Consider the following 16,313-nt stretch of genomic DNA (forward strand, 5'->3'; position numbering starts at 1 on the left):
CTGCATGTTTGATTTGCAATGAGAAGTTGTTGAATAACAAGAAGAGGAATTTGGAGCGACATTTTCAGCTAAAGCACATATGTCAGAGTTACGGCCCGCGGGCCAGATCCGGCCCGCGAATTGATTATCTATGGCCCCCTGGATGATATTGAATTACGATTAGAACCGGCCCGCAGGCCACAACCGCCCGCTGGTGTTTTGCACGCACCAACACTACATTTCCCACAATGCAACGGTAGCCCGCGATGTCCCTGCAGCTTGCACAAGCGGCTTCATTATTCATCAGTAGTCAGAGCAGAGTTCAACTTTCTGATACCCCCCTCCTCAAAAATGGCTAAACGTAAGGTGGACGCTGAGAACAGGGGGTTTCAGGCCAGGTGGGAGGCAGAGTACGTGTTTACGGAGGTAAGACGCAAACTTGTGTGTCTTCTGTGTGGAGAAAATGCGGCTGGAATGAAAGAATTAAATTTAAGAAGGCACTATCGAACGTCTAAGAAACACACAAACCAAGACAAGAAAATGGAATATGAACAAAAGCTACAGAAGGTGGAAGAATTAAAACGAGGCCTTAAGTCCAGACAGGCTATGTTCACGTAGGCTAAATCGCAAAGCGAGGCTGCTGCCAAGGCTAGCTTGATTGTGGCAAAAGAGATCGCCAAATCAGCCCGGCCCTTTGCAGGAGAGTTGATCAAAAACGGGTTTTGAGCCTCAGAGCCTAACCCCGAACATTGATGAACTTGTACAAAAGATGAGACACCTCTAAGTATCAGGCTCAGCCTCAGACAAGTGAGCATCACAGAACAGTAATGTATTTTCCGTTTTTTAATTCGGTTACATTTTTACATTTGTTTCTACAAGACGTGATTTTTCTTTGAAGAAAGTATTGTTTTGTCTGTGTGCCGTAAATTTTTGCATTTTATTTATTTATATTTATTTTTCAGTTGAATGGACCAAGGGAAAATTGCAGATAAGAGCCATAAGAAAGAATACAACTGATTTGATTAATTTTTTATTTTACGATTTGAAAGCAATGATCGGTAGATCATAGAGCAGCACAATAATACATTTTCAGTTTATAATGCATGCACTTTTATTTATGCATTTATCTTGATATTAAGAAACACATTTTGTTTTTAAAACAATTGAATTTTTTGCTGTTTGGCTGTTGAAAACATTTTCCCTTGAAGTTACTGACAGAGCCATAACAAAATATTGCCATATTCATTTAATCATTAAATAATGTACACTGTGTTAGGTCTTAGTTCAATAGGCTATGTGCAATCATTCCAATATATTTTAATAAACATTGAACCAGTCCGGCCCTCGGCTTGTAGCAAATTTGTTTTTTTGGCCCTCGGTGTGTGTGACTTTGACATCCCTGGTTTAGATGTTTCGAAACTTCATGACCAAGACACTGAAAACTTCTCACTGTGGGTGTGACTGGGTACACAACTCTGATGCCTTCTCAAAAGACAAGACGCAACTTTGTTTATCACCTAGGCTTCTCTGGTATGTTAAAGTTTAGATGTTTCGAAACTTCATGACCAAGACACTGAAAAATTCTCACCGTGGCTGGGTACACAACTGTTATTCACTTATATAATTGGACAATGGTTAACTGTAATTTTCTGCATGCATAACTGGCATAAAGAGATGAGCAGAAATACATTATTTGTCAGAAATAAATATTTTTCCATCCAATTTCATATCAATGCCAACTTTTTTGCAGTACACTTGACCATTTCTGTGACACACTACAACAGTTGTTAATGACTGGGATAAAATGATCCGTGGTTAATCATATTTTCATAACGTGTCATCTTTTCAGAATTGGAAGAATCACTTGGTGTCAGCACTGTACAAGGACCAGAACCAGATCCAGTCATCAAACCTCTCCAGAAGCCACCAAGTCTTTCATCACAAGCGGACCACTTACTGTCCACATCTGGCCCAGCTACTGTCACCGGAAGAGGAGCTGGAGGAACGCAACTTGTCGGACCTCATTGCCTGGCCCAAGCCGCCCTCTGGCTCCGAAGCACTCAACTTGTCCCAGACAAGTGACCCGTTCCATAGTCACTTCTTTATTGGCAATGGCAAAAACTGGTTCGTGGGCGACCAGCTGGAAGTAAACAGCCTAATGCGGGACTTCAAGGGCCAAGCCAAAAGCTACGGCGGCTATTTGCTGTTGGCCAGTTTGCACTCCCCAAAATACGGGGCGGGTGTGGCCGGGCAGGTGCTGGACCACAAGAACGGAATTTATTCCGTTCGATTCCCGCTGCTGTGGAAGGGCCCGGCTCAAGTTAAGGTCACGATGGTGCATTCGAGCGAGCACGGCGACTGAGAGAGCAACGGCCCAATCGGGTGTACTTCTCCAGCATCTTTGGCCAAGGTAATCATTCTGAGAAGATGGTGTGCAACATGTGTCTGCTGCCAGACCAGGGGCCACTCTGCAACTTTGCGGACCTTCACACCGGCGACCCTTGGTATTGCTACAAGCCCAAAATGCTCAGCTGCGACACCAGAAACAACTACGTCCTCGAAGGCTCCCTCGAAAACATCATCAACAGCAAGGAAGAGTTGCTCTTTCAAAGGTTTGCACACTCAATGATTTTTTGACATGAACTCAAGAACACATTTAAAATAATGGACCCACATATTCCAAATGAGATACTTTTGAATGTCATAGAAGAATGAGAGTTTTTGGCGGCTGGTGCTGTTGGGGCAGCGCGACCTCTGTATTTCTGTTCTAACCATTGTGCTCATTTTTCTCACATCAGTGGCGTGAACCTTAAAGTTCCAATCCATGCTTCCGCATCGAATGCCATCATCGTGCTTCCTTCCAGGAAAGGTACTGTTGATCTTCAGAGTCATGATTTTTTTGAAGGGGGTGGTGGAGATTTTTCACATTTTGCCTGCCATCAATGTAGGAGACAGCACTCAAAAACTGGACCACGCAAAGGTGGCAACGTCTGGATACTACTACCAGGACATTTGGAGGTCATTGGGTGGTGTAACCAAGCGCCAGTTTGATGCTGCGTCCATCACTCAGTGTTTGACCAACAAGTTGGTCTACATGTACGGTGACTCGACTATGCGCCAGTGGTACGAGTACCTCGTCACTGTGATTCCAGGTTTGTGCCTCTCATTGCAGTACAAAATGGGTGACTTGTTGAGGGAATCAAATAATACAATTTGGTTGCTCGTAATCACTTGGTTTTTTTTTGTGTGTAATTGTATTGCACTCTGCCCTGCAGGGATAAAAGAATTCAAGCAGGAGGGTGGAGTAAAAGTGGGGCCCTTCATGGCCATGGACCTCACCCACAAAATTGTGCTCAGGTTTCGTTTCCACGGCCCACCCATCGTCACCCGCACCACCTTGATGGCACACAAGTTGCGCTACATTGCCAACGAGCTGGACGGCCTGACCAGCGGTCCCGACACGGTGGTGGCGCTCAGCGTCTGGGCTCACTTCGCCCCCTTCCCCGTGGAGGTGTACCACCACGGCCTCCGGCAGATCTGCAAGGCGGTGGTGCGACTTCTGGACCGGGCGCCTGGGACGGTGGTGGTGGTCCGCACGCCCAACCCTCGAGCTCAAGATCGGGACCTCAGCCTAAAGTTCAGTGACTGGTTTTCGCTGCAGCTGGACACGGTGCTGCGCGCCATGTTCGAGGGTCTTGATGTTTTGCTGGTGGACGCTTGGCAGATGTGTGTGGCGCACCACCAACCTCACGACGTGCACCCTCCTAGGGCCATTGTGATGAACATGGTAGACTTGATGTTGTCCCACGTTTGTCGTGACAGAACCAAGAAGACTGAATGGTATCTATAAATCAAACTAGGTAAAGTAGATACCAGTTTATGGCTCCGAAACACCCGACTTGTCCCAGACAAGTGACCCGGTCCACAGTCACTTCACAATTGTCAATGCCAAAAACTGGTCCGTGGGCGACCAGCTGGAAGTGCACGTCCAACTGCAGGACTTCAAGGGCCGACCCAAGTGCTACGCCGGCGATTTGCTGTTGGCCCGGTTGCACTCCCCAAAATACAGGGTGGGTGTGGCCGGGCAGGTGCTGGACCACAAGAACGGACTTTGTTCCGCTCGATTTCCGCTGCTGTGGGAGGGCTCGGCTCAGGTTGACGTCGTGATGGTCCACTCGAGCGAGGCTGTGGCCGTGCTGCACAGGCTGAGAGAGAAACGACCCAATCGGCTTTACTTCTCCAGCATCTTTGGCCAAGGTCGTCATTCTGATGATTAAATGAATGTGGCAATATTTTGTTATGGCTCTGTCAGTAACTTCAAGGGAAAACATTTTCAACAGCCAAACAGCAAAAAATTCAATTGTTTTAAAAACAAAATGTGTTTCTTAATATCAAGATAAATGCAAAAATAAAAGTGCATGCATTATAAACTGAAAATGTATTATTGTGCTGTTCTATGATGTACCGATCATTGCTTTCAAATCGTAAAATAAAAAAATTAATCAAATCAGTTGTATTCTTTCTCATGGCTCTTATCTGCAATTTTCCCTTAGTCCATTCAACTGAAAAATAAATATAAATAAACAAAATGCAAAAATTTACGGCACACAGACAAAACAATACTTTCTTCAAAGAAAAATCACGTCTTGTAGAAACAAATGTAAAAATGTAACCAAATTAAAAAACGGAAAATACGTTACTGCTCTGTGATGCTCACTTGTCTGAGGCTGAGCCTGATACTTAGAGGTGTCTCATCTTTTGTACAAGTTCACCAATGTTCGGGGTGAGGCTCTGAGGCTCAAAACCCGTTTTTGATCAACTGATTTTGAACTGGCTGATTTGGCGATCTCTTTTGCCACAATCAAGCTAGCCTTGATAGCAGCCTCGCTTTGCGATTTAGCATACGTGAACATAGCCTGTCTGGACTTAAGGCCTCGTTTTAATTCTTCCACCTTCTGTAGCTTTTGTTCATATTCCATTTTCTTGTCTTTGTCTGTGTGTTTCTTAGACGTTTGATAGTGCCTTCTTAAATTAAATTCTTTCATTACAGCCACATTTTCTCCACACAGAAGACACACAGGTTTGCCTCTTACCTCCGTAAACATGTACTCTGCCTCCCACCTGGCCTGAAACCCCCTGTTCTTAGCGTCCACCTTACGTTTAGCCATTTTTGAGGAGGGGGTAACAGAAAGTTGAACTCTGCTCTGACTACTGATGAATAATGAAGCCCCTCGTGCGAGCCGCAGGGACTTGGCGGGCTACCGTTGCATTGTGGGAAATGTAGTGTTGGTGCGTGCAAAACACCAGCGGGCGGCTGTGGCCTGCGGGCCGGATCTGGCACGCCCCCTAGCGGCTCCCTGGAGTTTTTGCAAAAATGCGTGAAAATAGAAAAATACTTTTTTTGTTGTTGTTGTTGGTGGTGTTTTTTTAAATATGGTTTTTAGAGGGTGATCATAACTCAAGAATTTTTATGCTTTAAAAATGTATGTAGTTGTAAATATATTAAAAATACCGAATTTAAGAATGACGCCAAATAGCAAAATGGCGTCATAGCCAGCGACACGGCACGGGTGAGTTGTAAACAAACAGGTGTGTGAGTGATGGGCCATGGATTCAAAAGGCAAAAAGAGAAAGATTGCTGATGAGAACAGAGGCTTTAAGAAAGAATGGACTGAACTTTATGCTTTCATTGCCTGCATGTTTGATTTGCAATGAGAAGTTGTTGAATAACAAGAAGAGGAATTTGGAGCGACATTTTAAGCTAAAGCATGCTAAATTTGCTGCCGATCACCCTGTTGGAACTGAGAGGAAAGGTGCAATTTGAGGAACGAAAAAACTGTTTCAAGAAGTGGATTGCATCTCCAAACTCTACCACTGCTGCAAGTTTTGTTGCAGCCCGGGAGATAATAAAGCACGGAAAACCATTCACCGATGGCGAGTTCATGACGGATTCAGTCATTAAAATATCAGAGTGCCCCTTTTGGGACTTCAAAAACAAAACCGAGATCATTCCGAAAATTAAAGACACTCCTCTCCGCACAAACGATATCACCGATCAGCAGATCAAGGATATCAATTCAGCTCCAGCTTTCTCAATTGCCTGTGATGGATGAGTCGTGTGACGTGACCGATATCGAACAGACAGCTCTGCTATGCAGGTCAAATGGGCCGCAAGAACAAATGATCAAATTGATACCACTATTTTTCTTTAAATTATATTAATAGCAGGTATACAACTTATGTATTGACAGTCTATGTTGCATTATAAAAGGCTTTTAGATTTTTTGCGGCTCCAGACAGGTATGTTTTTTTGGGGGGGGGCAATATGCAATTTTGGGTTGCCAAACCTTGAAGAGAGAGCAACAGCTTATTTTTGTTAGTTTATACATACTTATATACTTTTCATACTGTTATACTTATCATGTGTACATAGTCCTATTAATTTATATCATTTGTCATGTCAATCAATGTGTAAATACTCTTATTAAAATTTATACACACAAAGTTATTTAATCAAAACACTGACACAGCACACATTTCCTTTACAGATAAGGCACAGCTCAGTACATTCAGGTGATTACAGAACAAATGTCTGCCTTATGAGGATATCTTTCCTTCTTTCCCCCCCTCCCTTTTCTTCCTTATTCCTGTTTGTGGACACTATAAAGCCTTCATCAGAGTGTACAAGCCAAAACATGTCAGGTAATGCAACCTAAATATCTTGTTTGTGATAAAAGAATCAGGAAAATAATTGACAAGCGAAAACAAAATGAACATAGTACAACTATTATTGACAAGTGAGAAATTAAAGTACCAAACTGAAGCAAAATTATTTTCAACCCAAAGGAACGTTTCAATTATTTTTTTAAAAATCTCGTTATTTTTTTTACATTTCTAAATCAATACATTCATTTTGAGTTTCAAGACATGTATTTTCAAGTCCAAAATCTTTGACCACAATTTGAGTCCATAACCGGTCGCCGCTAGGCTATTCCCGTTCCATGACGCCAGGTTTGGTTGGTGTGTCATTCTAAGAATCAATTCTGTATGTTTATTGACTTTATAGTTTAATTAAGCAGCGTGAAAACATTAGCCATTGAAAATGACACTACCTTTTTTATGGTGTGTTGCTCTTCGACTCTTATCGACGTGCTCTCTGAGGGTGAAGATTAGTTAATTGAGGGTACACATGCCTAAATTGAGCATACAGATAAGTGGATTCTTTTTTTTTTGTCAGTGTACATAAATCCCAGCTGAAGCGGATTGCTAAATAAGATCTATCACATTCAGCCACATTTTCTATTGCCGGCTCTAGTTCCCGGTCAAGTCAGGACAAATGTAAGACAACATCATGTCTATCATGTTTTTCACAATGGCCCTAGGAGGGTGGATTGCGTGAGGTTGGTGGTGCGCGACGCACATCTGCCAAGCGTCCACCACCACGACTTCGAGGCGCTCGAACATGGCACGCAGCACCGTGTCCAGTTGCAGGCAAAACCAGTCGCTGTTGTACAGGCTGACGTCTCGCCCCAGAGCCTGAGGGTTGGGTGTGCGGATCACCACCACCGTCCCCGGCGCCCGGTCCAGGAGTCGCACCACCGCCTTGCGGATCTGCCGGAGGCGGTTTATGTACACCTCCACGGGAAAGGTGCCGAAGTGGGCCCAGATGCTGAGCACCACCACCGTGTCGGGTCCGCCGGTCAGGCCGTCCAGCTCGTTGGCAATGTAGCGCAACTCGCTGGTCATGACTGGAATGATCCGAATGGGTGGGCCGTGGAAACGGTACTTGAGCAGAATGTTGTGCTTGCTGTCTACCGCCATAAAGGGTCCCACCCATTTTGGGTTCAAGGTGACTTGTTTCAAGTCTGCAGGACACGATACAATGAAGTTAGATAAAACTGGTCAGGAACCACTGGGGCTTCAGCACAACAACGCTTGGAAGTGGTCGCGAGCATTGAACAAAGTGTCATGAAAGGGTCACACATCAACATTCACAACTCCCAATCCAAACTATGAGACAGAAGCACTAACCTGGGAGCACACTGTGGAGGTACTCGTACCACTGCCGCATGGTGGAGTCGCCGTACATGTAGACTGATTTGTTGGTCAAACACTGAGTGATGGCAAACGCCTTGTCAAAGTGGCGCATGGAGATCCCGCCCAACGGCCTCCACAAGTCCTGGTAGTAGTACCCAGACGTTGCTAACTTCACAGGATCCGGTCTTCGGCTGGCAGCTTCTACTCAATGACATCAACAAATTGCAAGTTCCCAAAAAACGAGAGTCATTCGTTTGACAATACCTTTCGTGAGAGCCAGCACATTGATGTTATCAGTTGAAGCAGCACGGATGGCAACTTTGACGTTCTTGCCACTGACATAAAGAAGAAAGTGTGAAAAAAAACTCCATGACCAAGGAAGAACCAGTCATCAGGTAAACAGATCGTAAAAATACACAAGAAGCATAAAGACTGGCTAACAGGTTTAAGGTGGTCAAAGGTTTTGTGATTTTCTCATCTTTCTACTGTAGGACCAGAAAGATGAATTCCATTCTCATTGTGTACACAAACCTCTGAAAAAGTAAAGCTTCCTCTTTGGTAATGATGTCTTTGGTGTATCCTCCCATGGCGTGGTTATTTCTGGTGTCACAGCTGAGCATTTTGGGCTTGTAGCAATACCAAGGTTCGCCGGTCTGATGGTCCGTGAAATTGCACAGTGGACCCTGGTCTGGCGGCAGACACATGTTGCACACCATCTTCTCAGCATCATTACCGTGGCCAAAGATGCTGGAGAAGTACACCCGATCGGGTCGTTTCTCTCTCAGCCTGTGCAGCACGGCCACAGCCTCGCTCGAGTGGACCATCACGACGTCAACCTGAGCCGAGCCTTCCCACAGCAGCGGGAATCGAGCGGAATAAATTCCGTTGTTGTGGTCCAGCACCTGGCCGGCAACACCCGCCCTGTATTTTGGGGAGTGCAACCTGGCCAACAGCAAATCGCCGCCGTAGCGCTTGGGTCGGCCCTTGAAGTCCCGCAGTTGGACCAGCACTTCCAGCTGGTCGCCCACGTACCAGTTTTTGGCATTGACAATTGTGAAGCGACTGTGTACCGGGTCACTTGTCTGGGACAAGTCGGGTGCTTCGGAGCCAGAGGGCGGCTTGGGCCAGGCGATGAGGTCCAACAAGTTGCGTTCCTCCAGCTCTTCTTCAGGTGACTGTGGCTTGGCCAGATGTGGACAGTAAGGGGTGCGCTTGTGATGAAACGCCTGGTGGGTTTCAGAGAGGTTGGACGGCTGGATGTGGTTTTGGACCTTATACAGTGCGGACACCAAGTGATTCTTCCAACTCTGAAAAGATGACATGTTATGAAAATATGATAACATTTTAACCACGGATCATTTTATCCCAGTAATTAACAACTGTTTAGTGTGCGGCAAAAGATGATCAAGTGTACTGCAAAAAAGTCCCCATTGATATGAAATTGGTTGGAAAAATCTTTATTTCTAACAAATAATGTATTTTTGCTCATCTCTTTATGCCAGTGATGCATGCAGAAAATCACAGTTAACCATTGTCCAATTATATAAGTGAATAACAGTTGTGTACCCAGCCACGGTGAGAATTTTTCAGTGTCCTGGTCATGAAGTTTCGAAACATCTAAACTGTAACAGACCAGAGAAGCCTGGGTGATAAACAAAGTTGCGACTTGTCTTCTGAGAAGGCATCACGTTTAAAGGAGACGCTGCAAAAAGTCTTTAAGTCATTACGTTACTTTAGCTAAGGGACGAATATGTTTTAGACGTCAATAGATGCGTTCAGTTTTTAATGTTTGTGGATGTTCACAGATGAATAACTAAGAGGAGTAAATTCATCTGGCAACTCTCCACCTTTATTGATATGAAATGTCTTCAAGAGCCTTTTCCAAGTTGAAAGATCATAGTCACTATGATCACTTTGACATAGTGTTTATTCATGGATATATTTAGTATACTAAATAGGTATTCCAATGGGTTTGACTTTTATCTAAATTCAGATAAATGGGTTTTGCTCGCATTTTGACAGTTTCAAGATTCAAGAGATTCAAGAGATTCAAGAGTTTTTTTATTCGCCATGTTTGAGCGTGCCAAACAAGGAATTTGACTTCGGTAAATCACAGCCTCTGTTCAACATTTAGGTGACTAACAACAACACTCAGCACATGTGAGGAACGAAAGATATTCTCAAACATCCCCAGATCTTAAACTCCCAAGAGGGCAAGGAAAAACTCAAAACTCCAGCTATGGGAAATGAGAAACCTTGAGAAAAGTCCACAGATGGGAGGGTCCCTCTTCTAGGATGACCAGGCTGCAATGGATGCAGAGAGGACACATAGTACAAACAGTGTAAACAAAAAAGGTGTGGAAAGCAGGATGTTATTGCACAGTAATGACTCTGAGACTCTAAGAGTGGTGTGAGTTCATCAGAGCGACAGCCTGGGGGAAGAAGCTGTCTCTGTGTCTGCTGGTTTTAGTGTACAGAGCTCTATAACGGCGTCCGGAGGGGAGTAGTTCAAACAGGCTGCAACCTGGGTGCGAAGGGTCTGTTGAGATGTTACTTGCACGTTTCCTGGTCCTGGTCAGGTACAAGTCTTGAATAGATGGGAGGTTGATTCCAATTATCTTTTCTGCAGTCCTTATTGTCCGTTGCAGTCTGTGCTTGTCTTGTTTGGAGGCCGATCCAAACCAGACAGTGATGGAGGTGCAGAGGACAGACTGGATGATGGCAGTGTAGAAGGTCTTCAGCAGCTCCCGCGGCAGGTTGAACTTCTTGAGCTGTCTCAGGAAGTACAGCCTCTGCTGGGCCTTCTTCCGGACAGAGTCTATGTGGCCGGTCCATTTCAGGTCCCGAGAGATTGTGGTTCCCAGGAACTTGAAGGTGTCTGATGAGAGAATAGTATTACTGCGGATAGTGAGGGGTGAAAGTGGTGAAGGGCCTCGCCTGAAGTCCACTGTCATCTCCACGGTCTTGAGCGGGTTCAGGTCCAGGTGGTTTTATGTGAAATTAAACATACAGGTTTAAAAAAAAAGTTGAACAAGCTTCTCTCACCTCCACATTGATGATATTGGGCAGCAAGAAGATGAGACCGAACACGGTGGGAACGATGAGGATAAGTTTCCTATACCTGAGGCACATTTTCACAGTGACTTCGACCTGTCTGACTATCATCAACCGGGACCTAACTTCGTCAAACGAGCGAGACGGAAGCGTCACAAACATAAACCGTGGGGGGGTATTTTTAAATTTCCGCTCTTTTTGGCACTACGAAAATACACGTCAGACTGTTTGAAATGACCACAATGTTTCTTTCTTCATTAGGGGGGTATTATAGAAAAAGTTGAAGTAATTGTACAAGAGTTATCCCATATTTATTCAATATTACTGTGTGTTGTGTTCGATAGTTTGGCAAGAAAAGAAATTTAGCAAAAGAAAGTCCAGTTACATTGAAAACGGCAGATCGAGATATCCCACTAACCACCAGAGGCGGCGGTCCTGGCTACTTTTGCACCCTGGGCAAATCAAAACCATCCATTGCCATTTAATCCCCATGACAAATAAAAAACGTTTTGTCCGAGCACTTACAGTATGTTTTCTCCAAAGAAAATTACACGTTACAGGGCAAGTATGCCCACGAGTACATCTTCAGCACACACACACACAAAACAAGATTGAACAAGTTTCTCTCACCTCCCCAAGGGTATTATTTTTCAGCATGAAGATGAGGCCATATAGGCTGAGAATGATGAGGATATATTTCCAAACATTCAGAGACATGGCGATCGAGATTTTCATAGTCTCCGTTATGTGTCGCCGCCCCAGTTATGATGATATCCCCTAACAGCCTTACCTGGTCCTTCGGTCCCAGAATTATGCTGGCTCCAATGAGGATGTAACTTCACCCATTAGGCAGGACGTCCATGGAGTGACACAAAGGGTGTGTTCGGAAATTCAATCTAAGACACTGACGCTCCCATGAGAGTGTGAGTGTTCTATTACATTCCATCTTTTTATGAAAAATTCCAAAGTTTAGCTTCATGTACTGGATGTACATTTTCTTGTCAATCACCTCCAATACATAGATTTTTTTTAATTTTTGTTATAAACCATGGATAAAATGGAAACGCTAACATCTAACAACCTTTATATAACATCAGATACATACTATGTCAAAATATCAGCCATCTACGATGCTGATATGTTTAGATGTGCAAAAACAACACAAAAAAAAATAAATTCAAAGGAGGACATTTGAAATGAAGTCAATCAATCCAAATTCTTTATTTTTTTTTTTTTATATATATATATTCATAATTTAGGTCACCCCTCACAAGAAAGCAACTGTCTATGGAATTCCATAGCTTCTGCCACAGGTGTTCAAACCCGGTCGTTGGGGGGCGCTGTCCTGCATGTTTTCAATGTCTCCCTCCTCTGACACACCGGATTAAATGATCAGGATCGTTATCAGGCTTCTTTAGAGTTGATCATTTGAATCAGTGACCCTTTTTCTGTACTTATGTGTTTTGAAAAAGTTCTTGTACTAAATTTAAGTGGATATGCAGCATGTGGGAAAAGCAGAATTAATAAAAAAAAGTTTTTATATTATTTATATATTGCGTTAATTTCAAGTCTGGAAAGTGTTCCTAGAATGGCTCACTGTTATTTGTAAACAAAGAACGGAGACGGCTTGAATACAGACCCAAAAAAGCAAAGGCTGAAGTGTTAAAAATGGGGGTGAGGAAAAGTCACATAGTGGTGTGAAGCAGTTTGTGCAATCAGCAGCGTTCACTCTGATGAGAATGAGGCAGCACGTGGCAAAGAATGGCTTCTCCAGTGTTTGGATTCCACATATATACTCAACTGGCTAGTGACTAGACATATTCAAGTTCCATTCAGTGCAACAAACCGAACAAGACTGACAGTTTTTTTGCCCTAGGATGGGGCGGACGCTTTCATCACAAGTAAGAAAAAGGAAGAAAATAGCAAAACATGAGAAAGAAAAGTCCGTTTGCCACGTTAGCCGGCAGTCTGTTTTTCCATTGTGACCGCCGACTACATAAATACTATATGGCACAAATATGAACTTGTTTTTTCTGCAGGATGTTGCTGGGCTATTTATTACAGCAATACTACGTTCTCTGATTTCAAATTAGTGTATGCCAAACTTTGTAACTTTAATACGTATGTAATGTAATTCAAGTCATTCTTCTGCAGAGGCAAATATGTCCAATACATTCTGCTCCCTTTATGAAGTTAAAAAGAGGAGGAAATCCATCCATCCATTTTCTATACCGCTTGTCCCCACGTCTCCTTCAATTACAACTTTCTTTTCAGTGAGGCCCAATACTCGTTCACACAATATTTCTGGTTCCATCTCGACAGACGTAGGACAACATCATGTCTACCATGTTTTTCACAATGGCCCTGTATATAATATGAGGTGCTCATACATTGACTTGGGTTGGCAGTCATAATGGCCCTCCGAAAGAAGCTATGCGGCCCGCGAAAAAAATGAGTTTGACACCCCTGCTCTAGACCCTGCAGACTTTTTGGCCCTCAGGGTCAGTAAAAGACTAGCGTTTTGCGAGCGGAGGTTACAGGACAGAAGGTCGACGAGATACGAAGGCGCTAAGCCATGCAGTGATTTATAGGTTCACCGAAGAACCTTGAAGTCACATCTAAAATGGACCGGGAGCCAATGTAAGTTGGCTAATATTGGGGTAATGTGATCAAATTTTCTCGTCCGTGTGAGTAGTCTCGCCGCAGTATTTTGTATGAACTGTAGACTTTCAATACTGGAATTAGGAAGACCAGAGAATAATGCGTTACAGTAGTTAAGGTGCGACGTAATAAACGCTAATAGTTTCCACATCACATTTTCTATATTGTCTTTGTTCGCTTCTCAAAATATTAAAGGCGTGTGATTTTTCTGCCACGTTCTCATGCATTCTTCTGTGAATTCAGGAAGTACCCAAAGCATTTTTTTTAGTCAAAGATTGCTCTTTTACAAGAGTATCCATCCATCCATCCATCCATCCGCCCATGTTCTTCTGCTTAACCTTTCCTTGACTGGACAAACCCCAAGGTGAAGCTTGAGTATGCCCTGCTTATCCAGTTTGGACAGGTGGTCAAACTCCACGGGCATGTTATGGACGTTATCGGGCTTGCGGTCATCGTAGTAGTGTTGGGTGAGCATGTGACCTCCATGTTTGTCAAAGGGCCAGAAGCCGTACAGGTGAACTTTGGAGCACAGGTCCAGAGCCAGGGTGGCTATCATTAACCCTGTGGAGGGCCTATAGCCTGGGAGGTCTTTGTTGGCCCAGAACTTGTACACATCGCGTATGTAGTTTGGGTTGAGGGCGAGGGTACGAATGGAGCTGTTGAAGTCTTCCAGAGCGTGAACCGCCTTTATAGAGTGTTGTGTGTAGTGCTCGTCGAGAAAGGTTTGCATGAGCATCTGGGCATTCCCGTAGCTCTTGACTGCTTCCACAAATTTCTGCAAGCCCGACAGAGACTCGTACCTGTGAGGGGAAAGCACCAGGTGGGATTAGATTCTCGACAAAAGTCTTAAACCATCATATAATGCTGTCAGCATTACCTTTCTGAGAAGATGCTGGGGTTGGTCGTGACCAAGTCTGTCTTGACGCCCACGTCTTTGGAGTAGACGCCGTTCAGTGGCGGTAGATTGCACCTTATCACAAAGTCTTTCGAGTCAATGGTTTCTCCGCAGCCGCTGTCCTTCAGGATGCCTCCGCTGCCAACCACGGCACACGTGCCGTACATCTTCCGGGAGAAGGGATTCGTCTGGAAATCGACGCACATCAAGGTCCATGTTGTTTACAGAAGTCCGAAGAAAGTGAGAACAGGTGCTAAAGAACATTTTCAAATACTTGATTTCTTTTATCAAGTTTTAACTTGCGATTGTTGTTCGTACAGAATGAACAGAGGATTCTTTCGTAATTTTTGAAGATCGTTTTTACTCTTTATTAGGCAGAAGGTGCAATTTTATTTCACTTTTATGGGCAATAGATTTTAGTGTGCTTAATTTTTCGCCATCTTTTTTTTTTTTTCCGGCTTACCTTCGCAAGCATTTTGAAGATATCCAGCGTCACCCGCACGCTGTAGTTGTTTAAGGTGACAATCTCGCTTCCCAAAGGCGTGTTGTTCTTCGTGATGACGGCATTCTCGACCCCTGGAGTCCAGATGCTCGGGTTGCTGCGATGAGGCCAATAGTTTAGGATGTTAGGCTGCTTCGCGTTTCAGATTCCCCTGCTTGTTGATGACAAGAACTAGCGTGCAACGATTTACACTCACAGGATCTCCGGAGGTGGTTCAATGGGGATTTGTTGCGGAGGGTACACCGCACTAAAACTTCTCATAAAATATAGACACATTAAAGACAGGCACGTTTCATTTGGTTCACATTTTACAATCGTTACCTCATGTAGCTCCCAAAAATACAAATCCAAAGAATGATGATTATCAGGCATGACAAGATCATCCTCAAGGCCTTTTGTCGGTTCATGCTCACTGGTTCACTGTATCTAAGTCAATGTTGGAAACCCCAAAAAAAATCCAATTTATTACACTTAGCCCATTGAATATGATAAAGCATGTCCCTTTAATGGCTATGACTTTAATGTGTTCGCTTAACTACAAAGCAGTGTGAAAAGCATGGTTCGTGTGTGTGCATGTGTGTGAGTGTGTGTGTCAAATTGACCCCTTCAACCCCAGTCGGGGTGTTTTAACCCTGCATTTTTAAGAGTTAAAAGTTTTTTTTGATTGATTGATGTATATCTTTATTTCGAACACATTCAAAACAAAAAAGAGACAAAAAAAGAATAAATAAGTGCCATATATAAGACTGTACAAACAAACAATAAACCAACAAACCCCCATAAATAAATAAATCAATAAAGAATGCTCGAAAAGAAGTAGGAGGGAGCATAGCAAAAGTTGTGTTCAAGTCATTTCACAAATGTTGACAAAGTTTAGAAGGTACAGACACAGAGAAGGTACATTTGTAACAAAACCAGTTAGCCATAAAATGGTCACCATACACAACACATGTGAATGCACAAGCACTTTGCTTACCTTGAGAACACGATGGAATCGGACGGAAAAGGAGAATCCAAATGTTTCTCGATGTAATTCACTTGAAGATTTGGCAAAAGCCACACCTAGAGGCACTGATATGTGCTTTCTCACTTGAAAAATTTCCATTGCACAAAAAGTGTCACAAACTAACTATTCAGAGGCACAAAATGTATCAGGTTGGTTTCTTCTTGCTGCTTCTCGCAGAC

General features: G+C 43.7%; 2 protein-coding genes and 1 pseudogene across 3 annotated transcripts; 1 reads left to right on the plus strand and 2 right to left on the minus strand.

The window, feature by feature from the left end:
* Positions 1 to 77: 77 nt before the first annotated feature.
* LOC148394203 (NXPE family member 3-like) lies at positions 78 to 4,501 on the plus strand (annotated as a pseudogene). Its single transcript, XR_015859901.1, has 5 exons — positions 78 to 405; positions 1,829 to 2,591; positions 2,778 to 2,848; positions 2,928 to 3,131; positions 3,255 to 4,501. The product of XR_015859901.1 is annotated as an NXPE family member 3-like (transcript).
* Positions 4,502 to 6,460: 1,959 nt separating this feature from the next.
* On the minus strand, positions 6,461 to 11,268 carry LOC148394204 (NXPE family member 3-like). Its single transcript, XM_088382802.1, has 5 exons — positions 11,062 to 11,268; positions 8,548 to 9,323; positions 8,281 to 8,351; positions 8,011 to 8,217; positions 6,461 to 7,844 (listed from the first exon to the last, which is right to left on the minus strand). Exons 1-5 carry the CDS (start codon positions 11,230 to 11,232, stop codon positions 7,291 to 7,293), a joined length of 1,779 nt encoding a protein of 592 aa, XP_088238928.1. The 5' UTR covers positions 11,233 to 11,268; the 3' UTR covers positions 6,461 to 7,290.
* A 1,004-nt stretch (positions 11,269 to 12,272) lies between these two features.
* Positions 12,273 to 16,268, minus strand: LOC148394205 (alpha-2,8-sialyltransferase 8E-like). Its single transcript, XM_088383768.1, has 6 exons — positions 16,105 to 16,268; positions 15,450 to 15,554; positions 15,325 to 15,381; positions 15,090 to 15,225; positions 14,609 to 14,814; positions 12,273 to 14,531 (listed from the first exon to the last, which is right to left on the minus strand). The coding sequence occupies exons 2-6, from the start codon at positions 15,533 to 15,535 to the stop codon at positions 14,015 to 14,017; spliced, it is 1,002 nt and encodes a 333-aa protein (XP_088239894.1). The 5' UTR covers positions 15,536 to 15,554; positions 16,105 to 16,268; the 3' UTR covers positions 12,273 to 14,014.
* Between the last annotated feature and the right edge of the window lie 45 nt (positions 16,269 to 16,313).

The sequence above is a fragment of the Syngnathus floridae genome, chromosome 8, assembly GCF_059516105.1.
Source record: "Syngnathus floridae isolate MCC-2025c chromosome 8, RoL_Sflo_1.0, whole genome shotgun sequence".
In the NCBI taxonomy this organism is placed as follows: domain Eukaryota; kingdom Metazoa; phylum Chordata; class Actinopteri; order Syngnathiformes; family Syngnathidae; genus Syngnathus; species Syngnathus floridae.

Coding starts and splice junctions, on each gene's coding strand:
- LOC148394204 (XM_088382802.1), bottom strand. CDS start 11,232: ATGTTTGTGACGCTTCCGTCTCGCTCGTTTGACGAAGTTAGGTCCCGG. Junction 9,324..11,061: donor CCAATATCATCAATGTGGAG/GTGAGAGAAGCT, acceptor TCATCTTTTCAG/AGTTGGAAGAATCACTTGGT. Junction 8,218..8,280: donor TGTGCTGGCTCTCACGAAAG/GTATTGTCAAAC, acceptor GTCATTGAGTAG/AAGCTGCCAGCCGAAGACCG.
- LOC148394205 (XM_088383768.1), bottom strand. CDS start 15,535: ATGAACCGACAAAAGGCCTTGAGGATGATCTTGTCATGCCTGATAATC. Junction 15,382..15,449: donor ATTTTTGGGAGCTACATGAG/GTAACGATTGTA, acceptor TTTTATGAGAAG/TTTTAGTGCGGTGTACCCTC. Junction 14,532..14,608: donor CCCAGCATCTTCTCAGAAAG/GTAATGCTGACA, acceptor TTCCCCTCACAG/GTACGAGTCTCTGTCGGGCT.